This window comes from Hippocampus zosterae, chromosome 21 (assembly GCF_025434085.1).
Source record: "Hippocampus zosterae strain Florida chromosome 21, ASM2543408v3, whole genome shotgun sequence".
NCBI classification, from domain to species: Eukaryota; Metazoa; Chordata; class Actinopteri; order Syngnathiformes; family Syngnathidae; genus Hippocampus; species Hippocampus zosterae.
This window is the reverse complement of record NC_067471.1, coordinates 8421618-8447958: the sequence shown is the minus strand read 5'-3', so window position 1 is coordinate 8447958 and position 26341 is coordinate 8421618. Positions and strand designations below refer to the sequence as shown.

At 47.0% G+C, this 26341-nt stretch overlaps 3 protein-coding genes and 1 long non-coding RNA gene across 5 annotated transcripts; 3 read left to right on the top strand and 1 right to left on the bottom strand.

The window, feature by feature from the left end:
* Nucleotides 1-1243: 1243 nt before the first annotated feature.
* Nucleotides 1244-2593, top strand: spic (Spi-C transcription factor (Spi-1/PU.1 related)). Of its 2 annotated transcripts, none has more exons than XM_052055440.1 (5): nt 1244-1378; nt 1470-1557; nt 1641-1753; nt 1822-1924; nt 2160-2593. In XM_052055440.1, exons 1-5 carry the CDS (start codon nt 1328-1330, stop codon nt 2591-2593), a joined length of 789 nt encoding a protein of 262 aa, XP_051911400.1. In that variant the 5' UTR covers nt 1244-1327. The 2 variants fall into 2 exon arrangements, with proteins under 2 accessions (XP_051911400.1, XP_051911399.1); XM_052055439.1 differs by having other exon boundaries at nt 1819-1924.
* LOC127593802 (uncharacterized) lies at nt 2481-26328 on the bottom strand. Its single transcript, XR_007960511.1, has 7 exons — nt 26129-26328; nt 24516-24577; nt 9570-9711; nt 9393-9504; nt 5354-5464; nt 5084-5236; nt 2481-2626 (listed from the first exon to the last, which is right to left on the bottom strand). It is a non-coding gene; the product is annotated as an uncharacterized LOC127593802 (long non-coding RNA).
* spi2 (Spi-2 proto-oncogene) lies at nt 3212-5410 on the top strand. The gene is made up of 5 exons (XM_052055445.1): nt 3212-3493; nt 3559-3643; nt 3722-3792; nt 4082-4181; nt 5103-5410. The coding sequence occupies exons 1-5, from the start codon at nt 3491-3493 to the stop codon at nt 5408-5410; spliced, it is 567 nt and encodes a 188-aa protein (XP_051911405.1). The 5' UTR covers nt 3212-3490.
* Nucleotides 6668-25647, top strand: mybpc1 (myosin binding protein C1). Its single transcript, XM_052055419.1, has 31 exons — nt 6668-6935; nt 9437-9463; nt 10756-10827; nt 11818-11865; nt 12450-12491; nt 12889-12930; nt 13327-13437; nt 13607-13755; nt 13834-13951; nt 14023-14071; nt 14535-14591; nt 15936-16102; nt 16173-16305; nt 17119-17243; nt 17333-17438; nt 17524-17690; nt 17778-17943; nt 18015-18121; nt 18206-18342; nt 18431-18590; nt 18671-18775; nt 18846-19034; nt 19542-19676; nt 19770-19937; nt 20035-20123; nt 20217-20412; nt 20488-20627; nt 20700-20859; nt 22330-22466; nt 22539-22725; nt 24968-25647. The coding sequence occupies exons 1-31, from the start codon at nt 6683-6685 to the stop codon at nt 25063-25065; spliced, it is 3840 nt and encodes a 1279-aa protein (XP_051911379.1). The 5' UTR covers nt 6668-6682; the 3' UTR covers nt 25066-25647.
* Nucleotides 26329-26341: the final 13 nt, after the last annotated feature.

Here is a 26341-nt window from a genome sequence, read left to right as displayed (position 1 = left end):
ATGTTCACCGGCAAATTCAACTCCCCATTCGACAGCTTGCCCCCAAGAGATAACAACGCGACACCAAAAACACCTGCACACAGCCGTCACGCTTCAGCCGCCGCCTGACACATTGCGGTCGCTTATTTATGGGGGCGTACACCCCAACCCCCTTCTTCCCGAAATGGAAAGCGGGAAAGATGTGTTGGAGCAAAGCTTTGTGGTTCTTTGTGTAATCAGCCGTGGCAGGAAACACGCATGCACATTTGCATGCCTGCACAAACAAGCACGCACAAGTGAGCGGGGCAAAGGTGTGGGAGCACAAGAAGACGACGTTGTAATTACCAAACACAATAAGGACATGTCACATGTGGCTTTCCCATAATCGCCTTTTTTATTCATGGTGTAGGCCTGTGTGCACACTGAACGGGCCTGAAAGGGGAACTTGGGCACCAAGTCGGTTGATATTTAAAACGTGGCGCCGGAGATAAATGGACTTCTCAAAAAAAAAAGTGTTTTTTTTTTTTCTCCACCCCACCAAAAAGAGGGCGCACCCGCTGTTGCGTGTTTGACATATGGGATTGTGTTAATCATTCACCTTAATGGGCAGCACACTTATCATGCCCAATTGTCGCCGGAACGCCGAATAAGTAGGAAGACGACGCAACACAGGGCAATAGAATAAATACTAATCCAAAAATGGGACGAGTTCGGGTGGTATTTTTTATCAGGATTTAATTGAGGGTAAACGGTATGACTACGAACAGAGTAGAGCTACGTGACAGCAGAAAAAAACCGAATATGTATATCTTTTTATTCATACAAAAAAAGAGAAGCATAGGCAGCAAGTAGGAGGGATTTGGCCTTGCCGTTCCAATAATTTTGCAGCAAACTGTGTGTATATTTTGGAAAGCGCAAAGTAAATGAAGTCATATTAACAATGGATTTTCCCTCCACCTGTTGTGGTTTTCATTCGAAGGCAAGCGGCAGTGTTGAGGGCGGCATGCAAATTTCAGCGCAACAGTTGTGAGCAGCAAAGCACAAAAGACAAAATACTTCCGATCAATCTGCGGGCTCAGATTCCAAGCACAGAAAAGATTCATGGCTTTGTTTTCTTTTTATCTGGATACTGGCATATCTACTCTCTCTGTGCCTCCCAACAACACATGCGTACGCGCGCGCACACACACACACACACACACATACGCACACACAGAAAAAGAGAAGTGTATCATGTCTGTGTTGTATTGTGACGTTAACGCATTTAAATTGCGCGTCCTCTGACTATTTATGCCAGTGGACGGCTAGCGGAAAATGTTTCATACCTGGCCAAGGTTGGCGTCCACCGATGAGGGCAGAAAACCCCTCACCCCAGGGCCTCGCTCACACCTACAAGATGGTGAGTGCACACTTTGGTTAGTATACGATGCACTCGTCCTCGGTACATGACATGCTCAGACATTTCATCCGTCCAAATGATGATCTCGCAGCACTGCTGGGACAACGACATCAACCAACACTTCCAGGACGCCATCGACGTCATTCAGCAGCATTCCGCTCATCCCTACTACAACTCAGGTATCCCATCAAGGGACGTGTACATTTCATACTTCATTGGTTCATATTTTAAGGACTGTTTTGAGTGATTTACCTGCTTTCAGAGTATGCAGACTACGACACTCTGGGCGCTCAGCAGTGTCAGATCTCCTACTGCCTGGTTGGCCCCCACGCTGACATGCCGGCCCACAGATACGACTGGCACAATTCCAGCGCAGTAAGTCATTTTGTAATTTTTTAAAAATATATATTAAAAAAAGATAACTAGGATTCTTGGCTCAGCAGCAGACATGGTCCCAGGTGTTTCCCGACGTGCCCTCAATCCAAAGCGAACCCACTCACTTCTACACATCCCAACGCCTCGGGCCATCACAAAGGAACAGCAGAGGTAACTCACGCACGTGGCTGCATGGCGGTTGTCCACTCACACAAAAAGGTGTGCCGGTTTAATGCCCGGGATGACAAGACTAAAGGCCTCATTTTGAAATTTCAAATATTTTTTTAGCACACTTTTAAAAATAAAACGTTTAAAATATCCTCGTAATATACTGGAAACCTAAAAGGTATTCACGATACACGTTTAACTTTGATCTACTTCTTATGTTATTTTGGCTGGAACGTAGGTCGCAAGAAGCTGCGCCTGTACGAGTACCTCCACGAGGCCCTCCACGATCCCGATATGGGCGACTCCATCCAGTGGAGCGACAGCGAAAGTGGCACCTTCCACTTCGTGTCCAAGAACAAGGAGCGTCTGGCCGAGTGCTGGGGCCAGCGCAAGGGCAACCGCAAGACCATGACCTACCAGAAGATGGCGCGGGCGCTGCGCAACTACAGCCGAACGGGCGAGATCGTCAAGGTGCGGCGCAAACTCACCTACCAGTTCAACCCCGACGTCTTGCACAGGTTGGGCTCGGGGCAGGCGTCGAGCGGGACCCCGCCCAGCCCGGCCGCCGCGCCAAGCTACTGCGGCCCGGCGGCGCTCGACTGGCAGAGCTGGCACGAACAGTGCCCGGCGCAGGACTACGAGCATGCTGCCGGTTTCACCGCACTTTGTTGAAATACTTGACAAACTTGGTGGTATCCTCACCGTCTACAAGGGACATCCGCCAAATCCAGCGGTATCGTCAGTCTAAACAGTTTTGCGACCATGTCGGTCAAATCAGCAGATTTTTTTGGTCAACATATGAACGCAGTACAATATAAGAAACAGATATGGACACTCCAACAAACATTCCCCATCAAAGTTTCGAGTTCAAAGTTAGCAACTTGTCCTTGCTCCCTGCAAGTGTTTTCATTTTGTAATTTGTCCCATTCAATAAATGGCTGAAAGGACAATCGGCGACCACGGCTCTTCTTTTCGCGTGGCTCAAGCTGGCGCCAGAGTCAAGTTTTGAATATGAGTTGTCAAGAATGGCCGCACAATAAATGAATTTGTGATTTATACAACTGCTACATTCCTGACTGACTCGATGAACCCGTTTGCTCAAAGAAAATGTTCCTGACCTCACGTGACTTTTAAAGGTGTGGGTTTCTTGAGAATTTTTGTGTCTCGCCTCATGATCGACACGTCGCCTGATTTTTCATGTTGAGAACAGAAAATGTCATTCAACGACAAGGAAAACCAAGTCCCTTTCAAGAACATTATTTAAACACGGCCGTTGTGACTCTCACGACACATCCTGTGAGGAAAAATATGGCCGCAAGTGTGTTTTTCCTGAGAGTGGTGGCGGGCTACAGACACGGCCTTATCTGGCCCAGAGGGGAGGATGTGGTCAGCTCTGGGGGGCTTTTGTTGACGGGCTGACTGGCTGCTACTGCTGCTGCTGGCGTCGTTGCGGCACGGGGCCCATTGTTACCGCCGGGCTGACGAACCCTCACTCCCCTTCGGGGAGGTATAAGAACAGCAGACTGACATACTTTTTAGTCGATATTCGGGCCAACTGGATGAGCAGCGATGGTAAAGAGCAACGAGCAATCTCTCTCTAGCAGAATATCAAATATTGACGTTCAACTCTCCTTCAGAATTCGTACCAGGAGGCTCAGTCTGATTTGGAGGTGATTTTAGAATTCCTGGAGGAGTACCACAAACAAAATAGGGAAAACAACGGTTCGTTATGTTGTTGTTGGGTTTTTTTGGGGGAGGGGTGACATAATATGTTGCACATGTGATGGTGCATTTGTGCAGGTGTGCAGGAAGATGCAACCAGTGTGGACAACGACACTTGGGAGCAATGCTGGAGGCCTTGTGAGCCACCGGTGAGCATTGATATGATTCTAAAATTATTGTCGTAGTTTTCAAGATTGAAGACATTTTGCTGTATTTTCTTTTTCATAATACGGTGCGCAGTCTTTGCTATCGTTTGCTAAAACACTGCTGTGGCTAATAAATAAATAGAGCATCAGTTTTATTTTTAAAAATGTTATTTTTAAATAAAAAGATGGAAAAAAAAGGTCCATCAATCAAATTGATTAATTGCCCAGCCCTACCGTGTCAAAACATGAGCTTCTCTTAAACTCCGACACTGTGGTTTTGCCTGTGAGCTAGAGCATCCCAGTTGGCCCCGAGGCGGTGCCATGCGAGCCCTCAGCCACCTCCGTGACCACGAGACAATTAAGCAAACAACAGGCCTCGGTAGCAGGCAGCGGTGAGTTCTGCTTTTGTCCTCTTACCTCTTATGGTTATTGCCACGGGAGCTTGTCGCCTCCGAGCAAAGGTATCATAAACAATGCATGCATCTATTTTACATATTTATGAGATAACCGCAGTGTTTGCAGCGATCGTCTCGCTCGCTATCAGCCGCGTTATTTTCCGGGAATTGCTGTTTTGGAGGAAATTATTAACACTCAGCAGCGCAGATGTCGTTTGTTACACAGTCAGGAATATATTGTCATTGAAAACTGATGCCTTCCTATTTTGGTGACTAAATGTACCAGCCTCCAGCATATTTGCATTGGCAAGTGTTATATAGTCTGGAAAACCTCAGCTAAAAATCCACAGAAAAAAAAACTGGTTCAGACAACAACTTAACAAATTGCAAAGAAAAGGCTTTGTCTTTTAACGGCCACGTCACCAAATGGCAGACCCACTCGCCGTCTTTTTCAACATTGGTTCTTGAGACTTTTTTTGTGGGCCTACTCATGTGAAAACATACCGGCCCAATTTTCCTGTTGCCGAGTGCCAACTGGGTTCGGTGGCAGAATTTAAAGCTTCTGGTCCAGCTTTGACTTGGAGGAGCAGAGTTATTTGTGTTTTAATGGCGAGTCGTCAAATTACACTGCCGTGCTGTGCATACATACAACGCTGACAACTCAAAATTGTCGCAACTTAGCATCCGGATCTAATTTGCAATCTAAAGCTTCAAAAAGCGCTTCGGAGCAGATCTTTGGAATTGTTAACATTTGTCCCAACATTTGGCTTGTCAAAAAAAAACTTTTATTTGAAAAACATGGCCCTGAGAATGACCTGAACAAATATACTACTGATGATATATACTTGAGGAAATCGACTTCTAAAATTTTAAAAATTTAAAAAAAAGGAGACACTGACCAAATATTGCGTCTTGCAGGTAGGAAGCTTCGCCTTTTTCACTTCCTCTTCGAGATGCTTGAGGACCCCACGATGGCCCACTGCGTCTCCTGGGTGCCGTCGTCCTCGGGCGTCTTCCGCTTTTCCGCCCGCAACAAGGACCAGCTGGCGGCGCTGTGGGGCCAAAGGAAAGGCAACAAACGACCCATGACGTACCAGAAGATGTCGCGTGCCCTGCGGAACTACGCCCGCTCGGGCGAGATTGTCAAGGTGAAAAAGAAGCTCACCTACCAGTTCAGCGAGCACACCCTGATGCTGCTGCACAAGCGTCACCGTGAAGATCTGTAGCGCAAACCGGGGCCTGAACGTTCACTGGAGCAGACATCTTCCGATTGTCCGTGCCTGGAATTGACCGACGGTGCCGTTAAATATCAAGTCGACATTGTGTGCGTCATCTCCAATAAAAAGAACATTTTGCTGCTTGAACCAAAAGGTGTCACTAGAGTCCATCTGATCTGCACTTAAAGAGCCCCCTCCCCCTCCCCCCACCCCTCGTTTGATGTGCTTGTGACCTCATGGCTAAATCACTCCTGTGATGCCAACTCTCCGGTGCATTGCCGACAATACCAAATGGTTTGGAGCTCTTTGCGGCCCCTTGCCCACATGATACCCGCCCCCCTAAGCCCAGCATTTCACGCAGGAGCCCCAGTTATAAATGGGCCAGCGGGCGTCCCGAGTGTGACCAAGAAAGGCCACATACCGTCAACTTAATAAGTACATATTATCTTGGAGATTTTGAATGGCTCCCGTTTGTCATCATTTCTTTCTCATAATTGTGTGGCAACTTCTCATTGACGTCTATTTCGTTTCGCACCCCTTGAGTGTCGTCTTGTTTGAAAAATTTCACCCGATTACATAATTCCCTATCTTTTGTCGCCTTTATCGCAAATGTGTCGCCGACTGCGTCGGGACGTGTGAGCAGCGGGCTGTGAGACGGCGTTTGTCAGAAAGCGACAACGGCGACACCTTCAGGTTTCTCCGCCTCTCAGATGGTCTGCCCATCTAAACATTTAAGAATATAATCTGCCGAAATAATTACAATTGCCGCAAATAGGCCCCCTGGTCTTGTGCTGCGGGGGCGGGGGTCAGCCTGGGCACTGTAGTTTATTTTCAGTCCGTCTCGCATAGACCAAGCATCCTTTGGCTATAAATAATCTTGAAAGCCACCCGCTGAAAGAAATCCTTGACAATACACTCAAAATGACCGCTTGGGGGTTGCATGTGAAGAAAAATCGACCCAAGTGTCGAGTAACATAATTTGGGTGAGAAAGCTGAGCAGGCGTCGTCTTGCTTAGATCCGTTTTGAGAGTAACTCGTATGAAAGCATCTCTTGCTAAGACCGGTTTCACGAAAAAAACTTTTGAGTGCTAGTATAAATGACAGGAAATGGCTGCGCATTGTCTTTGCAGCGCCTTGCTCCCTTCAGTCCAAAATGCTGGCATGGCAGCAGATGGGTTGAGAGGACAGGGATGCTGCTCACTGTCGGGCCAGACAAAGCTTGACTTTCCACGAGAAGGGAGAGGTGGAGCGTGCCATCTATCTATATAAGGCCTGAAAGCCATGTCCCTCCTGGATCTGTCACCGTTCCTACTCTCCTCCCCCCCACCCCTGACGAGACCTCCAAAACGTACCCCCTGCGCTCTCCTCATCTCCCATCACTCTCGTCCGAGTGCACCAACGCTCTACCTGCCGCCCGCCCCCTTTGCTGGTGGACCTCCCGTTGAGACCCACAGCTCGGAAGCTGCACCTTTTGTTGACCGCCTGACAGTCTTCCCTTGGACTCGGCTCAAGATGCCAGAGCCCCCCAAAAAAGGTAGGGGTGCAGAAGTGATGAGTAGGACGAACGCAAGCCGTCGGGGAGGACCGTTTTAGGCGCAAAGAAAAGTGAAGGGGCGATATACGTGTATTGTTATGCTTTTTAGCGTTGTATGATTGACGATGCACGGATGCAAGGGAATGCTCAAGCGGCGCAATCCAAATCAAATGTCGCTTCGAAGGTTGAGGGACCGTCTTGGAGAAATGGTGGCTGCGCTCGGGATCAACGATACAAAATGTGTTCCAGTTGTCTCCCAGATGATTTACGGCAAAGTGCACATTAAACTGGACACCTCTTCTAAAACCATCCCATCGTCCCGCCCTCACTTTGGAACCACGACATCTGCCATCTGCAATCTCACGTCGGTCAACATTCCTGTTGAATCCGTGCCCGTCTGTCATTAGGCGATGGTATTACTTCGGCCTTCTCCATGAGCAACTCAGACATGCCCATGAAGAGTACGTTCAAAACTTTTTGTGAGAATCATGGATGCGTCCTCTATACAGATATATATATATATCTCAAGAGGACCCTTGATCGGTCAGATGACCGTCCATAAATTCTTTCTGTCAAGATTGATAAATATTTTCCATCCAAACGACGGTGCCAAAGTATGAGAGGATGTTATGAGCTCACCGAGCAACCAAATAGTAGTGCAGATCCTTGCGGAGTGACAGGTGGTCATCTAAGTAGCACTCAAAGCCGATTGCAGTAGTGAAGCCTGGCTTGAGGCTTGACAATTTGATCCATTTTCACAGAAAAAGAACAATTTTTGCTTCCTCCTTGCAGGGATCGTCACTAGCCTCATTTGCACAAGCTTCCGTTTGTAATGCAAACCTACGACTGGGCGGTCTTGGGATTGTGTCATATGGCATATGACGGGATTGATCTCAATTGAGAGTCGGGTACAAGGATGTCTGTCCCGTGTGCGATGCAGTTTCTCTTGGTTCGTGCATCTCCCGATCCCCTAAGAGACAGCCAGTGACAAGCGTTAGCCATAAATAGCCACACATCCCACGGGAGATACTGTAAATGCGTGCAGAAAAGTATTGTTCTTCAAATGGGTCGGACCAGCTGTTGTTTTAGACGCCCTCCCCCCCACACCGCCTACTTCGGATGCCGAACAGGAGATGATGGGTCGCCAGAGTAGCTCTTGGGGCAGAGATTCTTGTCCCTGGAATAGTTTGGAATGAGCTCACTTTTAATCCCCATCCCTTGTTCCCTGCCATCTCCCTCCACTGACACCCAAGCCTCCTCCCCGCCCCCAAGCCCCCACCACCAGCGAAAAACACACCCACACTGGGCCAGGCACCAAATTTGACAACCCCACAGCTACTTTATACCTCACTCAAAGGGCAGCCACCCCTTTTGACCCGATGCCCAGACACTTTCCGCGACTGTCCTCATCTTAAGCTCCTTTGTCTTGGGTTTCCTTCGAGGAGAAGCCCACGGCATCGACGCCACTTGATCCAGTATTTCTCGTCACAGATTTGCAACACTCTCCCTGAGCTTTTCTTCTCCGTCTCATGTTATACAAAAGGCCTTTATAAATCATGAAAGGTTGTCAGATGACTTAATGGAAAAGAAAACCTCATCAAATTGCAATGGGGAGATCGATCGGGGCTTGGACAGACGTTTTATTTCACACACTAAAGGCCGGTGACAGTGGCAACAGTTGGAGCCCCCCGTGAGCCTCTTTCTGTTTGAGCGTCAGCAGAGGCGACAGCTGAAAATACCTGCAACTTTGTCAGCTGAACTGGGAGACCCTCCGAGGTAAAGCAAAACCTTTCTGCACCCTCATTATCCCTGCGGCCATGGGGGCGAAACTCGTTTCAGGCCGCATGATGTGACCCCGCAGGATCGCGCTTGCAGTAGCCAGCGACACATTGTTTGGAAGCAAGCGTTGCGGCTAATTTTGGGTGGTGGAATGCTGACAGGGAATCGTCACAAAATTCAGGGATATCCGAAGCCGAGACGGAGAAAGTGGCTCTCCAAAGAGGATACTTTATCGGCAAATGCGCTGGAGACAAGAGTTGAGATCAGTGCGTGGACTGGTTGCGCGCAGCCGACCGTCGCCAAGCTTCCGACGTGCGATATCCCGGGCCCTCAAGGAGAACAGTGAGGTTTTCGGATCAAGTTAGTGCTTGCATCCAAGCCAGACAAAGGTCAAAGGTCACCCAATGTTCATTTTCATCCAGCTCATGTTTCTTATCACTTTGCTGGTGTTTATCTTCTCCACTAAACCTTGACTGGAGTACTGAGGTGAACCCCCCACCGCAAAAAAAACAGGTCGCCTTCAACGGATTTGGCATTTTACGATGCGTCTTTGCGCAAGACATTGAACACCTAAATAGGAGCACGTGGTTTGTCGCAGAGGCCCTCGGTCCTAATCAGTTAAGACTGTCGGGAGTCACTTAACAAAATAGGTCAGTGTGTTGCGTATCATTTACTTACCCAGCGTCTTGTAATGGATCCCCTCCTTTCTTTTCTCCCTTTAGATGAGACGGCAACCGCACAGCCGGAAGGTGAGCAGCCAATGACGGGTCGCCACTTGTCAATTCGCACCCTGCCACGACAATCAGACAGACTCAGACTTGTCTCCGGTTGGGTAAACAACACATGATGACTCACCCAATGGGGGACACTGATGTAGATGGTAGCTTTGAGGGACTCAGAGTGACGCCTCCATCCATCCATTTTCGACTACTCATCCTGTTGAGGATCATGAGTGTGCTGGAACCTTCTGATTTTGGGGAAAGAGGCGAGGTACACCCTGGAGTGGTCACTAGTCCATCACAGGGCACATACAGACAAGCAATTGACAAGAGTGTCGGGAGTATGAGGAGAAAACCCAAGCAAACATTTGGGGAACAACAAACTCAACACAGAATGGTCCGATCCAATATTCGAACCGGCAACCCCATGCTAACTCCATGCTCCATTGTGCCGCCAAGCTTAATGGAACAGGTTTGGAACCAACAACCACATGTCTACCCATTTGGCCATTACCGACCTCGGACCTCAGACACTAATCAAAAAAAGTACATTACGATACAAAAGGCTTCGAATGCCTTAGAAATGAACAGCAAGAGATTTGCAAGAGTTGAGCAGACAACATCTGCCAAAGCAGAGCTCGTCAACGTTAAGACGGGTTGATTCTTCGAGACGATATGGACGCCCCGCCGCGCCCCGCCGTGACGACCACAGAGCTCTCAGCATCTCTGACATTCCACTCGCCCGCCAGCTGATCCCTCGCTGTTGTTTCAGCTGACGCGACGGGCCGCCCTACGCGAGGGCGGGCGGGTCGGGGGGGATGGTGGGCGGCGAGCGGCGAGCTTTTTGCCGCCGCGGGGATTTGACCTTGGAGCCCCAGCATCTTGAGGCTCACGCTCGGAGAAGTTCCCCGAAAGCCGCCCTAAAAATATCCCCCCCCCTCCCCGGGACTTTTTGCAGAATAACGACAGCAGCGGCTCAAACGCGGTGACGCAAAGATGAATTCATGATCAGCGGCGCTAACGTTTGCAAACTAGTCAATTATTGCAGTCGTGGGCGAAACCTAACATTTGAACGTCATTAATCCAAATCAACACATGTGCATTTGCCAGACGGAAATGACATTGTTGGTGCTTGTCTTGTGAGAATGCTCCGTCTCAAGTATCAATGTGTGTGACCTGCAAGTATGCGTGAATGTGTGTATTTTTGTGTGCGGTCGTGTCTTTAGTGTACAAGAGACACGACGCGTGCTTGGGAAAAAAAAAAAAAAAGCTTTGTGCTCATCCAAATCCATGCGCCGCTTTATTTGTCACATTATGTTCAGAAAGTGTTGCACCAGAAAGTAACGGTGCCCCGCTCCTCCCTGCGATTTCCCTGGAGGTCTCTCCACCCCCAGGTGGGTAACCTTGACTGCCCCCCCAACCCCCCGTCTTCGATTCTTCCACCCTCTCCCCACAACTCACGTCACCGTGTTGGTTTGGGGTGTGCCCTCACAAGTATTTCCTTTGACTTTTAAATTCACTCGGCGAGGCCTGCAGCTTCTTTGCGGAGGAGGTATGATTGTGGCGCTTTGTGGTTGTTAGCGTGCTGGCTCTCCCTTGCACCTGTCCTGCGGCTTGACGCTTTTCACAGTGAAGACGTTTGTACGATGTTACACGCTAAACTGCGGGTAGGGCTGAAATACTGTATATCAAAATCCCAAGACGAAGGATGAGATAAAACTGGAAAGAGCCCTCTAAGAGCTACGGCTGCAATACGTAGAAAAAAAGGTGAGTTTTCGGGGAATAGGAATCTGAGAAAGGTTGGACAAAGCTGTGGAACAACATGGTTTCCTGGGGGTCGGGTTGTGTTGGCAACGTATAATGAGGTGCGTCTCAATAAATAAGAATATCGCGGAATATCTTCATTTGTTTGAGCGGTTCAATTTGAAAAGTGAAACGCCAACTATATCGATCAAAAAAATTGGAAAGTTACACAAGAAACAATGATTTTTTTTAAATAGAAAAAAAAAACAAATTGGTAGGAAGCGGAATTGGAAAAGCACTTTCCTATGCGTTCAGATAATGAGTGACACTTTTTTTTTATTGGCTTCCTGAATTAGGTTACATTTTCTAGATTACCGCGACACACAACATCGTTGAAACGATTGCACCCGCTTGGCACTTGCAGATTTGAACGCACACCACAGAGCTTGCAGAAATGAGCGCAATAAAGATCCACTCGGGATCTCACGCCACCGCGCATTTTTGGCTTTTTTTTGGCATTTTGGGGGATTTGTCCTCAAGGGGTGCATGTCCATTTAATGTCCCCCAGGCTTGCCTGCTTTTGAAGGATTTTCACCGTGTTGCTAGGTGGGTACATATGTCAACAAACACCTTTATTGCAGATGACGCCGGCGTCACAGCCACTAGTCCGCCCCCATCAACCCCTTCAGGTTGGTATCCCAAAAAACATTCCCACTTATTTACGAGGACGGCCGACATTACAGAAGGAGAAAAGAGGCTGAGCCACAATAATGTTCGCAAGCGGTCAGGATATAAAGCTGGCGGATATAACTTTGAAAAATATAAGGTCCGCGGTTCGCATGACTTTCATTTGGGATGAACGCGGTATGTTTAACATTGAGATGTATGTTCGTGCTCGGACATACATGAAGTAACAGTCGTGTGGTATGTGTGAGAGAGACGCCCGAGCATCAGTCTTTACTAGACAAATAAAGACATGGATGCAAAATCGGTATTCCACATGTATGCACAGTATACCGTGGATACTTATCGGTCGCTATTGAAAGAATTTAACCAAATGCCATGCAATTTATTGACACTTCCTCTCGGTGTGTCGTATTGGAAGACTGTGAATATAATTCATCTCCCGAAAATGGGGACCGGAGAGGAATAAATATAAGAGCATCGGACAGCAAAATTGTCAATGGTGGGCAAAGGGAGTGAGTTGAAAAGCAACTTCTATTTTTGAGCCGACCCTGATACTTTTCCGTGATGACTGTGCTTTTTTTCACAGAGGAAGCCAATTCACTCAAGAAACTCTCAATTGAGCTGCCTAGTAAGATGTTCAGTTCTCTGTTCAGTCCCATGACAGCCTTTCCGACCAACGCGGTCGCCTTCTCTAAATCACTAAAGATTAGCGCGTAGGAAACATGCTGGCAGACATGTTTTTGATGTGTTTGGACAACTTTTGGTAGAACAACAGAGAGAAGTGGGGATGTCTCCTTGCTAACCAATTAACAGCCACCTTGTAACTCAAGATTACACTTTCAATTTTGCCCTCTGAGTAGCGGTAGTTCCCTTCAAACAGTAGATAAAATCCTAGCCCCCCTCCCCCTAAAAAAACCAAACAACTAATCGCTTGGCGTTTTTTGTGTTGGCGTGTGCTTACGACAGCGGACTTTACAGTACTATTCCCGCCAATATGCTGTAAACCTCTCTTTGTCTTTATTTAGATGATAGCGTCCCTGTTACCTCCATGGGGAGAAAAGATTCAGGTAATTGAGTGGTAGACACAGTCACTAGAAAATATTGATATTGTGACACACAGTAGAGGATCGAGAGAATAGCGTCGCTTTCATTTAAGTCATCCTTGTTGGGCATCATCTGAAGTAAGTTTTGTGTTCCCTCACATCTACTTCATGCTTTCAGTGTCGCTTAAACTGCTGCTGCTGCTGCTGCCGGTGGTGGTGAAAGTGATAAAAATGTGTCCAAGTGTGTGTCGCCCTGTGTGTGTCTGGGGGTGGGGGGTCTGCGTGGTAAGACTCCAACAGTGCAAAAGTTTGTTGGTTGTAACGGGGCTCAGACCGATGGTGACCGAAATGAACTATGACCTATTGCCCTCCTTTTTTAAAAATGTGCAACTGTATGCGTTTGTCCTCAATGTGCACCAGTGTGGTCTTTGGGTGAATCCCAAGCCCCGGAGGAATTGGAAAAGCCCATCGAGACGCCACCGTTGTCCACCCTGCTAATTGAAAAACCCGTGAGCGGCATGGTGTCAGTCGGTAAGCGTCATCGACGGAGAATTGAGTCAAGATGACACAATGGATCAGTTGACACGATGCACTTCAGCAAATTTGGGTCTCGGAGTGGAACCAAATTTCTGTTTGGGAAGGAAAACGGCATCGTGGAAAAATAGCATTCACTACAATGTCTTTTTGCTGTACGCGAAAGGTGGGGACATCACCTTTGTCGCCAAAGTAGAAGCAAAAGACCTTCTGCGCAAACCCACCGTCAAGTGGTTCAAGGGAAAATGGATGGACTTGGCCAGTAAGACAGGGAAGCACCTGCAGCTCAAAGAGACCTTCGATCGCAACACCAAGGTAAGAATTTTTCCCCGAGCGTCCATCGGATAAGATAAGTCGCTCTCTGACGCCATCGATGCACGTCTCGTCGGACAGATCCACACATTTGAGATGCAGATCATCAAGGCCAAGGAGAACTACGCGGGCAATTACAGGTGTGAGGTCAGCTACAAGGACAAGTTCGACAGCTGCTCCTTCGACCTGGAAGTGAAAGGTCGGTTCAAGCGCCAAACGGGTGCCCCCGTCAAGACGACGGAATGAGTGACTGTGAACGCTGTCTTCCAGAAACCGGGGGATCACAAAGTATCGACATTCGGTCGGCTTTCAAAAGGAGGTAATGCATGAAGACACACCCACTTGGGAGTGTGTGTTCAGTATGCAACACAAAGGTGCAATGTTGTAAATGCATACAAGGATGACATGAAATGATTGACAGCGGTTCCGTCACTGCGACCCACCGCCAACTCAACCACCTTGACACAATCAAAGGCCAACTTTGATATATTAAATCACCCTCAAACAATGTGTATGGAAGGCAATACAAAGCACCCTGGGTGTCATTGCGCCGTCACGCTGCGTGCGGCAATGTCGCCCGGGGACGAGAGACTTACACAAGCCACCTTTTTTCCCCTCCAACACCAAAGACGTAAGACCTGAGTTTTGTGTAAGCACCAATCATTTGTTAGCTCACAGCTAATACGTTGATTGAGCGTCGGCTTTGTGTTGGCTCGTTCACAGCATTGTTTCCTTGAGACTGTTTCATGAAATCCTTATTAATCTCTCCCTGTTAACAACAGCACTGAAGGCCAAGACGATGCAGGGGAGCTTGACTTTAGTGCTCTCCTGAAGCATAGGTGAGAATCATGCCCAGCCGCCGACTGGATGTTGCCCTTCCTTGCGGTCATGGTTTCAATGTGCTTCTTTTGGCTTTCTTTGAAAAATGATTCATATGATGCCACCCATTGAATGGCGAGCCTATGTCTAGCCCGCTTCTCTTGGTTGCTCAAAAATAACCGCAACGTTGCCTCTTTAAGCTCATGCTAATCACAGACACGACCAGATAAGTGATACATTTATTTTGGGCTTGTCTCTTCTTCTCCCCTACACATTCAGACATCAAAGGTTAGTAGAGCGAAAACCATAGGTACTAAAAGCATTAGACCTTACTGCGGGTGAGTACTCTAATCTTGCAGTCCTCAGCATGAAAGGGTTGGGGGAGCTCCCCGAATTGGACGAGCAAAGAGTGTTGGCGTACAGTAGCTTGGTAACACTTCATTTGAAAGCAGCATTCTGACGGCTCCTGCTGGCAGTCGGCAATAATGGAAATGGTCTCGGAGCATTTCCCGTTGTTGAAGATGCACTAGTGAGCCACAGGCAAATGATGCAGTAAAATAGTGTTATCGCTACATTATCGTTGTATTTCACGTGGGAAATATACAGTAATGCAAACACACCCGGTGTTTATTTTGCAGCACCACATCGTAATTGCCTGAAAATAAACAGAAAGAGTCACGAATGCCATAACATCGTCTGCCGCTTTTCACCTCGCTAACTTTCAGACATTTGGAAAAATGTCCACGAAAGATGGAAGTGATGGAATGTTCTCCTAACGCAAGCGCCACTCATGCCTCGGGTCAATGAGTTTACTAACCAGGATCTCAAATATAATCCGACACCCACCCCGAGATTCAATCTAACATGATGCGCACGTCCCTGACTGGATCGATGGAGTGAGCATTCAAAAACAAAAAAAAAACAAAAAGGGAATGGGCCAGATAGAAGGAAACCCAGTTCAATAATGTTCATTGCAAGCAAGAATACATTTTTACGTTTGGAAAAAGACAGACCTGAAGTAAGCACAGACAAGAAGGAAGGCCGCATGAGCTGATTAACAAAACTATTACCTACTTCAGTTCAGTCCGATGGACCATTTTTATGCATTCCGATGTCCAAAATTACTCGAGGCGACCATTTCCAATGGCGGGATGAATGTCCTTTTTTTTTTTTAATCCTCGCCAAGGTAGAAGCAAAGTCAGGAAGACGTTGCATGAAGCCCATCCCTTCATGTAACATTTTTTGAGGAAATCGGGGAGGATTGTATCGTACAGAATTTCGCGTTACAGTTCCAATTCCTCAAGACATGTTACAAACACTATCCTATGACTCTGGTCCTCACATATTATCCAACACCCTCCCAGGGAGTATAAAGCACAGGACGACACTCCCGAGGTGGACGTGTGGGAGATCCTGAAGAATGCCCGTCCAGATGAGTACGAGAAGATCGCCTTCATGTACGGTATCACGGATCTGAGAGGCCTGTTGCGCAGAATGAAGAAGATTCCCAAAGAGGAGAAAAAGAGCGAAGGTAAAGTGGTTACTCGGCGAGCGGAATTCCAGAGAGAACCACGCCGATTAAAAAATGTGCCATTTTGCAGCCTTTGCCAAGAAGCTGGAGCCTGCGTATCAGGTGGATAAAGGAGGCAAGATCCGCCTGGTTGTTGATCTGACTGATCCCACGGTCGACCTGAAGTGGTACAAAAATGGACAAGAGATCCGTCCCAGTCCCAAGTATGCGACCATGTCACCTTTAGTCTATCCTTCCTGTTGTCAGCTCTAAACGCAAATGAAGCGCATCGGACATGATGCTATTCATTTGCGGGAATACGTCCTCCTCTGGCCGCTGTCTTATCGGTTCCTTCTCGACTTCAATGTGGCTCTGAAGACTTTCTTCAGAGCGACATTTGAGTGATAATCGCACACGTACGGTTGTGTTTAATTGCTTTTTGTATGCCTCTGTACAGGAAAGGGCGGTACCTCCCACACAGGTCTTTAACTGAGCCTGGCTTTGGCAAGAAGGCGCAATATGGAGGGTTTGACAACTGTTTGCGTTTTGAGTTCTCGCGGGAAAACATTTCAAGGCAATGATGACAATTCCCTTCAGAATGTTGCAGCGAATCGATATGATCCTCGATTTGCAAAGAAAAGTCATGTCAAAGCCATGCCAAGCTAAAGCCATTTGGGAGGCTAGTGCTGTGTTCTGGTTTTCATCGCCGGGACTTCCTGTTGTTCTTCTAGTTGACTACCACCCCCGGGCATGATGTCTCTCTGTCTATGTCTGTCTGTCATGTCGTGGCTCCTTCCTATGTGCCATAATCACTTCTTGCACACTCGGCGTGCTCTGGCCCCGTTCTGGCTCCGCCGCTGACCTTAAGTCAAAGGAAGTAAGTCGATTCGTCTGTCCAGCTTAGTGTTGCAGAATTAGCTTTTTTCCGATCCGATGTGCGTGATGCATGGTGAACAACTCATTCGACGTGCTGAGTTTTACAAAGAAAGTTGAGCGGGTAAGTTGTTGAATCAAGCTAATGGATGGATCACATCTAGGTACATATTTGAGCACAAGGGCACACAAAGGATCTTGGTCATCAACAACTGTGGTATGAATGACGACGCAGCGTATTCTGTGGCAGCAGGAGACGAGAAGTGTTCCACGGAGCTTTTTGTCAAAGGTACTGGAAGAGGGGAGAAAAAAAATCAAGAACTTTGGTAGACCTTCATGGGTTTTCGCTTCAGCGTTATCCCCATTTCTCGACCGCAGAATTGCCAGTAAAGATCGTGAAAGGTCTTGAGCCTGTGACAACCACAGTGAATGAGCGGATCGAGCTGGAATGTGAGGTGACAGAGGAGGGCGCCCCTGTTAAATGGTAAGATCACGGTGTAGTTCATGAGAAGAACTCCATAGAAACTTCATTTTCCTGAACCACAGTTGAATGCGGCTCTTTCTCTCAGGATGAAAAACGGTGTAGAGGTTCCAACAGGGGTTCGATCCAGATATCGAGTCAAGTGCGAGGGAACCAAACACTTCCTGGTAATCGACGACGCGTCCCTCGAAGATACTGGGACTTACTCCGTCATGGCCTCTGGAGGCTCATCAGAGGCTCGCGTGAAGATTGACTGTATGTCAACACAGATTCTTCTGTCGCTTACTGATTTCGTAGAACGGCTTTGCTCAGGTGTGAGGTGAACCGAACTCTGTTTCACAGTGAAACCACTGAAGATCCATCAAGACCTGGAGGATACAAAAGTCTTGCTGGGCAAGCCTCTGAAGCTGCGCTGTGAGATCTCCCCAGGAAACGTCGCAGGCCGATGGTATAGGAATGGACAGCTGATCCAAGAAAATGACCACATTACCATCACACACAAACATAAGTATGACCTACCTCTTTGTTAGATGTAAAAAAAAAAAAAAGTATGGACATAAAGATGGGTTTTTTTTGCAGAGTTCACGAACTTTCTATTGAATCGACCTCCCTTCACGATTCTGGAGATTACACTTTTGTACCTGATGGGTACTCACAGAGTCTATCTGCCAAGGTTCATGTCATAGGTACGCTCCATCCAGGCTCACTGACTTCAGATCACACACTTGAAAAAAAAAACATGAAAGAAGTAAAGAAACAATTTTCTTCAGACCCTCCAAAGGTGCACCTGGAAGGTTTGAACTTCGTCGACAACACTGTGACGGTTGTGGCTGGAAACAAACTGCGCTTGGAGATCCCCATCAGTGGAGAACCAGCCCCCAAGGTGGTGTGGATGAAAGGAGAAAGGGTAAGTTTCAAACTTTTTGTCTGTGGCTTGGGTAGATGGCACTTTATGACATTTTAAATCATTGGCCATCCACATCTCTCCGTCTCAGGTTATTCTGGAGTCGGGCAATCGTGTCCGAGCTGAAACGTATGTTGACCAGACGAGCCTGACGATTGACATCACGGAGCGCGAAGACACGGGCAACTACAAATTAGTCCTTCAAAATGAGGCTGGAGAGGCCTCAGCTCACATCAAGTTGAAGGTTGTAGGTAAGAGTTGGGAAGAAAAAAAAGGTATTGCGTCTTTTGAAAGAATCTCTCAAACTTAAGACCCCTTTCTCTTTCTGCAGACATCCCTGATACTCCAGAGGCTCCTTTGGTCCCTGTGATTGGAGGTGATTGGTGCACTATGACGTGGGAGGCACCCAAATACGATGGGGGTTCACCAATTTTAGGTAAATGTCATCATACCTACCTCGCAGACTTACTTTGCAACAGACAACTGAGTCTGGCTGTCCTCCACAGGCTACTACATTGAGAGAAAAAAGAAGCAGAGCTCGAGATGGATGAGAATAAACTTTGACCTGATCAAAGAGACAACATACGAGCCCAAGAAGATGATTGAAGGTGTGCCATACGAAGTGCGGCTATTTGCAGTCAATGCCATCGGGGTGTCCAAGCCCAGTGAACCATCCAAACCTTTTACCCCACTCGGTGAGTCACATAAACGATCCCTTGAATGTCCGCTGGGACAATGGTTCAGCTGTTCACTGGCACTGTCGACAGAGCGCCTTACTCCAACACAATCATATCACCAGCATGTGATGAGTTTTACGAGGCTGTTGTCATTTTCTTTGCTCAAGGGTTAAGGTTGAATCAAAGTGTGCGATGTGTCCTTGGAAGCTCAGGCGCACAGCTGTTGCCTCCGGTTTCACCACCGTCCAAAGCATTTAACTGAGATTTCCATTGGCCACGCAGGAGCTTTGGAAGATATTAAAATGTCTTTAGAATGACTGCCAAACCATCTGCGGATTAGAGGTTTAGGAGATTAGGTCCATGGGAGAGTACAGTAGGAGTGAAATTATTCCGGATAAAGAATGGACAGAGACCAGAGGTTGGCAGACAGGGAGGCGCCTCCGCTCATGTGCGAGTGCGTTGATCTTGTTCGTGTACGTCGTCGCAAGCACACAAGTCTGACGAGCGATATTTGCATCTTCCAAGCTGTGACCAGTGAGCCCACCATGCTGGTGGTGGATGACGTGACTGACACGTCAGTGACCATCAAGTGGCGTCCTCCAGAAACCATTGGAGCTGCTGGTCTCGACGGGTATTTAGTGGAGTACTGCCTTGAAGGATGTAAGAAAGCCCACTCACCCACAAACAGGGACTCACTCTGCTTTCCTTGATAAAAGCCCAGGTTGAAAAGATGCAATGTTTCTTGATCGACAGCTGATGAATGGGTACCAGCCAACACCGAACTGATAGACAAGACTAGATACACGATCACAGGCATGAAACCTGATACTAAAGTCTTCATTCGAGTCAAGGCCATCAATGCTGCGGGAGCCAGCGCTCCGCGGACCACTCAGCACGCAATTCTTGTCAAGGAAGTTATTGGTAAGAAAAAAATGCTAGCAAAAGCAAAAAGAGCAATAAAAGTTGCCTCTGAGGGGTAATTGATGTCTTCAATTTTGTGATCATCGTCCTTCTCCAGAACCACCCAAGATCCGTCTCCCACGACATCTGAAGCAGACTTACAGTCGAAGAGTCGGCGAAACAGTCAACCTTGTGGTGCCATTCATGGTAAAGCGCTGTCAAAATCCAGTCCCTTTTTTTTTTCCTCCAAGCATCATCAAACATAATTCTCCACATACCCCTGTGACGATGTCCATATAGGGCAAACCTAGGCCGAAGGTCTCTTGGCTCAAGGATGGTCAACCCATAGATCCTGCCCACGTCAGCATCCGTAACACGGACTGTGACAGCATCATCTTCATCCGCAAAGCAGAACGCAGTCACTCCGGGAAGTATCAAATGACGGTGCAGGTGGAAAACCACGTGGACTCAGCTGAGATCGACATCCAGATCATAGGTAAAGAAACAAGGCAACGAAAGAACATTTTCACCGCCAAATCTTTGGCTCATTTTTGCGTTTCCATGCCGTTAGATCTACCTGGGCCGCCCCAGATTGTGAATATTGAAGATGTCTGGGGAGAAAACGTATCGCTGTCCTGGACTGCCCCCAGAGATAATGGCAATGCTGCAATAACTGGCTACACCATTCAAAAGGCAGACAAGAAGACAATGGTAAACGCTGAATTGGGAGAAATCTGCATGGTTTGTTCATCACGTTTACACATTTTCATGTGCTGAACGTAGGAATGGTACACATGCATTGAGCACTATCATCGCACCTCCATCGCCATCACCGAGCTGGTGGTGGGCAACGAGTACTACTTCAGGGTCTATTCTGAGAACATATGTGGACTTAGCGAGTCGGCCACCCAAACCAGGAAAAGCGCCCTCATCGTCAAAGAAGGTAGGGGTGACAGATTTTTTTTCGACAAAGGATCATTGTCTCTCCCTCATCACATCTGATACCACCCAGTATCATCAGAATCAGAATCATCTTTATTGGCCAAGTATGTAGAACACACAAGGAATTTGTCTCCGGTATAACACGCTGCACTAGTATCATCGTAAACAACAAAATCATTGAACCATTTTAGAGTAACCAGTAGTTTTGTAGTACCATTTTGTGGTGCAAGAAGAGTGACTACGTCAGTGACTGTTTAAGGAGTTAATGGCTAGAGGGAAGAAGCTGTTTAAGTGTCTACTGGATTTGGTGCCCATGGATCTGTAGCGTCTGCCTGAAGGGAGTGGCTGAAAAAGGTGGTGGGCAGGGTGCGATCCAGGAGGATCCCCCGCGTGCCCTTGTCTTGATTCTTGCAGTGTGCAAGTCCTCAAGAGTGGGTAGGGCGGTGCCAAGGATTTTTTCTGCCGTCCTAACTGTCCGTTGAAGTCGGATTTTGTCCTTTTTTGTGGCGGCCCCAAACCAAACCGTGATGGAAGAACACAGGATTGATTCGATGACTGCCGTGTAGAACTGTCGTAGCACCTCCTGTGGCAGGCCATGCTTCCTCGGCAGCCTCAGGAAGTACATCCGCTGCCGGGCCCTTTTCAGGATGGAGATGGTGTTGACTTCCCACTTCATGTCCTGCGAGACTGTGATTCCCAGGAACTTGAAGGTCTCGACGGTTGACACAGGGCAGTTGGATAGTGTGAGGGGCAACTGTGGAGAAGAATCTTTCCTGAAGTCCACGATCATCTCTACAGTCTTGAGCGTGTTCAGCCCGAGGTTGTGTCGGCTGCACGAGAGCTCCGGCTGCTCCACTTGTTGGCGGTACGCAGACTCGTCGCCGTCTTTGATGAGACAGATGACCGTGGTGTCGTCTGCGAACTTTATGAGTTTGACAGCTGGATCTGTTGAGGTGCAATCGTTTGTGTAGAGAGAGAAGAGCAGTGGCGAGAGGACACATCCCTGTGGGGCTCCAGTGCTGGTGGTGCGTATTGATGATGTTGTTGCTCCCAGTCTCACCTGTTGTGTCCGTCCCGTCAGGAAGCTGAGGATCCACTGGCAGATCGTAGGGGGATCGCAGGGAAACAGAATCCTTGCGTAGGTCCCTGTGCTGTCGAGGTGCTTGAGGATGTAGTGCAGACCTATGTTGACTGCGTCTTCCACAGACCTGTTTGCCCGGTAGGCAAACTGGAGAGGGTCCAGCAGGGGTCCAGTGACGTTCTTTAGGTGGTTCAGCACAAGACGTTCAAAGGACTTCATGACCACAGACGTCAGGGCGACAGGCCTATAGTCGTTCAGTTCCGATGTTGCCGATTTCTTGGGAACTGGGATGATGGTAGACTGTTTGAAGCAGGATGGGACCTCAAACAGCTCCAGGGATCTGTTGAAGATTTGTGTGAAGACCCTATTCCTTTACTCTTGCAACCACAGACATGAAGATGAAAATCTTCGAGTTCAATGACCACGACTTCAACGAGGCGCCCAAGTTCACGCAGCCGCTCATCAACACGTTTGGCATTGCTGGTTACAACACCACTCTCAACTGTAGTGTCCGTGCCCATCCCAAGGTAGGAATTGGGCAAGGGGGAACCCACAAAATGACTCCGGTAATCCTAACGCCGTGGTTGTGTTTCCCGCAGCCCAAAGTGACCTGGATGAAGAACAAGATCATCATTGGCGATGACCCTCGCTACCGCATGTTTAGCAACCAGGGCGTGTGCACGCTGGAGATTAGGAAACCCAGCCCTTACGATGGGGGAATGTACACCTGCAAGGCCATCAACGACTTGGGGGAAGCCCAGGTGGAATGTAAACTGGAGGTCAAAGGTAAGGGTGGACGCAGAGTGGACTCCCCGTGGTTTCCAAAGGCTCAAATTGCTCTCTTTGAATTGAAATAATCATTTATAAAAAGAGGCAATGATCGAAAAAGAGCCCTCGGAGGCCAAGTCAAAGTAGGTCACAGTGTTTCCAATTTTGTGGAAAATCCAGAGGTCTGCCGTGTAAAAACACGTAAGTATCTGTCGTTTTTTTTGCTGCCACAGCAGCTGTGCATCGACGAAAAAGTGTTACTGGAGTCACATGTCCCCATATATCCAAGAAGATACTCCAAACAGTTATCTTGAAAGCCTTTTGATGGACTACATATTTCACATGTTCATTTATTCGCCACGTTAGACAAACACACACAGTATGCACTTACCAGAGTTTGCAGTAACAGCGGTAACTGCGTGGGGGCAGTGTTGTGAATGGACGCAAATTAGCATTGACCTAACAAACACATGATTTATTGATACATTACCTTTGCAATGTTTCGACTTCATGTGTGGGGAAACGGAACGTCCAGAGCAGTGCCCTGCGGCTCAACCTGCAATGGTGTCGCAGAACTAAAAGGGTAGTGACTCCGTATGCTTGTTGGTACGAGCATCAATGAGCCTCAAGTCCCCAAGGCAATCGAGCAACATGTCCAATGAAAAGCATATTTATATCTCTACCATGTGTTGTTTTTCTTTTGATCCGAAATGGATTTAAAAAAAAAACAATCAGAGATACAACATGCTTTCATTGGTTGGCAACAACCGCTTCTTTGCAAAGCTACCTTTACATAAATAGTAAGTACATGGTTAACCGCAAGCTAATCTCATGATGTATCAGAGCGTTTTTTCAGAATTTCTTTTTTTTTTAACATGATTTGCCTACATTGCCATTTTTCAAGAGCTAATGTTATGACGGTAAGGCTGCGCTAATGACACCAGAAGGTAGCGTACACAATTTCATTTCATTTGTCTATTTTAACCTGATAAAAAGTTCCATCCTCACTTCTTTGACTTTTTCTCCACAACGATGCCTTTTTTCACTCGTTAACTCCTCATATAAAAAGAGCCCAGTAATCACTTATTGGTACACCCCCTGGTGCACACATATAACACCATGTAAACATTTTTGCTAACCCATATTCTCTTCTCTTTCCCCCCCCAGTCCAAACTCAAGAATTATGAATTGTTTGTTCTCACAAAAGGTAAGCTTTCATATGGATCCGGCATATGAAGCTTATGTCATTCATTATGCAACCCGCCGTCAGCCTGCTTTCTAAATTTGAATTGCTGGTTGGGAATGTGGCTGCCATTGCCCTCGCAGGAAGTGCCCCCCCTCCCCCTGGAAAGAACATCGGCCATTTTAATGTAACAGGATTTGCATGAAGCCTCATAGCTGGACTCCTTCGCAAGTCTATTTTGTATTTCTCACTGGTTGCCATATTGTGACTCTTGAGTGTTGTGTGCAGACGACATGAGGTGAGTAAATTGCTTGACAAACTGTACAAACAACGGTTGACAAACCCTTTTTTAAAAATTCCCTCCCTTTCTGAGAAAGGGTTTGACATCAGATGAATTTTGAGAGCAGCCAAAATAAACAAGACAGTTAACTCTTTGGTGCAAAACTGAAGATTTTGTTCGGGCCTTTTCTGTGCTGGATGACATTGTTTTTGGCATAGTGGCCGTATGTGCGAAAGCTCAGCTTGTGTCCCAGTTCAGTTCTACTTTGTTTGAAATGGTTGAAACTGTTCTAAAACAGCCCAATTAAAATTAATATATTTTTAAAGTAATTCTTGAACAGCTTACCCTTGACGCAATATTGCAGTGTAGATGTTCCTGCTGTTCCTGCTGTTGCGTCGTCTCCTCTTCTGTCACACAAGCATAAAAGGAAGTTAAACACAGCATAAAACATCATAAAATATATTTCATAAAAAGCAGTGGAGCAAGAGCTGCAGACAGTTAATATCAAAATCCTCACAGGCAGATATTCTTGATCCTCATCGGAGAACAAATATTATTACTGTGAAGCTGTGACTTTTTGGCACTTTAAAAGCATTTCTGGCAAACGCTGGTCAGTGAGCTGAAGTCTGAGCTGAGTTGGAGTTTTGGGGACAAACTTTTTGGGCTTGCGATACACGAATACAAAGCAGAAATGAAATGGGACAAACGACATCTTCCTTATGCTTAAACCGCTTTCTTCTGTCCCTGCCGACTTACTCATGAGTCTCCCCTCTTGTCCCCAACCCCACCTACCGTAGGAGGGTTCACCTTCTACGAACTCATGCAACGCGGAGTGCCCCTCCACCTGATTGACAAGTACATGACGGAGACAAAGGTTGTCGAACAAGACGAGTAGAGACTTGTTGAGCTTTTGCTGCAAAACGTGCTGCCACGAGTGACGCCCCTCATCTCTCAGCTATATCCAACCACTACGGGAGGCCAGCAGCCTGGAGGCGGACACGGGGATGGAAGGGTGTTCGTCAGATGGGGCGGGGGGCCTACTAGTCTATGTATGGCATGCTGTGTCACCCTGTATTTTATTTGTACGTCTCAGTCAGCTCAGATGCATGTCAGCAGTCCCTTTGTTTTGCTTATGTGTGAAAACAACATTAAGAATAACACACTACATGTTCTTTTCTTTGCTGGGGTTGAAGGTACTCTGGAAGGGCAGGGGCATGTATAAACAAATGTTTGTTTTGTCTTTGTCTGGTGTCTCTGAAGAAAACTGTTGGATAAATGAATGTCGAAGACTCATCTTAATGAGAGGGCAAAGTGGGTGAAAAAAAATGTGGTTTATTCTGCATGTAACCTTGTCATTTCTGGATTCATATTGGTGACTCGGGCAAGTACTGAAATTCTGTCAACAAGCGCATGCCTTTGTAAGTATGGCACATGGATAACAATAAATGGCAATTTTAATTATGGCACTGTTTCTGGATATCTCGAGAGCCATTTTACAATTTCAATATTTTTGGGAGATTTTCTATGACTCAAATTTTGGCAGGAGACAAAAACACAATGATCTAAAGGTCAATCTCTTTTTACACCACAGGTTTTATACTAAGAAAACTATATTTTATGTAATCGTGAAACACTACATGACCTAGTTTTAACATTATCACTGCACTCTACGTATTTTGAAAACAAATATTTAAATGATTAATGATCACCTGTGTTAAATTAATCCCAAACATTTCTTTACAGTAAGTTCCATGTTATTAATCAACAGCAGTTCTTAAAAGTTTAACTGTAAAATGGGTTGTAATGGGGCAGTGATTGCTTTGTGTGCCATTAAAATGAGCCTGCATCACTTGTAAAAGTCCCTTATCTGAAATAAAGTACGGAACGTTTTTTTATCCAGATACACAAAATTGTTGACAATTTCCGATAACTCGATAGCAGTTATGAGATTTCATTACCTGTTACGAATTAACTACACAAGGTAGCCAACCTGTTGGACTCATATGACAAAACCCGTCGTTTCTAAAGGTAAACTCTCGTGACTGGCGGTATTTTAAAATCTGACATCAATAAATCAGTTGAGAATGGGCCCGTTTTTCAGTTTCGGTCAACTGTGGCGGAAGTGGGCCTTTTCCGGCGTGACACTTCCGGTACATACTCAAACTGTCCGA

Coding starts and splice junctions, on each gene's coding strand:
- spic (XM_052055439.1), top strand. CDS start 1,328: ATGAGGGCAGAAAACCCCTCACCCCAGGGCCTCGCTCACACCTACAAG. Junction 1,558..1,640: donor TCATCCCTACTACAACTCAG/GTATCCCATCAA, acceptor ACCTGCTTTCAG/AGTATGCAGACTACGACACT. Junction 1,925..2,159: donor ATCACAAAGGAACAGCAGAG/GTAACTCACGCA, acceptor GCTGGAACGTAG/GTCGCAAGAAGCTGCGCCTG.
- mybpc1 (XM_052055419.1), top strand. CDS start 6,683: ATGTCCCTCCTGGATCTGTCACCGTTCCTACTCTCCTCCCCCCCACCC. Junction 13,952..14,022: donor CTTCGACCTGGAAGTGAAAG/GTCGGTTCAAGC, acceptor GCTGTCTTCCAG/AAACCGGGGGATCACAAAGT. Junction 14,592..15,935: donor AGTGCTCTCCTGAAGCATAG/GTGAGAATCATG, acceptor ACACCCTCCCAG/GGAGTATAAAGCACAGGACG.
- spi2 (XM_052055445.1), top strand. Junction 3,644..3,721: donor ACAAAATAGGGAAAACAACG/GTTCGTTATGTT, acceptor GCATTTGTGCAG/GTGTGCAGGAAGATGCAACC. Junction 3,793..4,081: donor GGAGGCCTTGTGAGCCACCG/GTGAGCATTGAT, acceptor CCTGTGAGCTAG/AGCATCCCAGTTGGCCCCGA.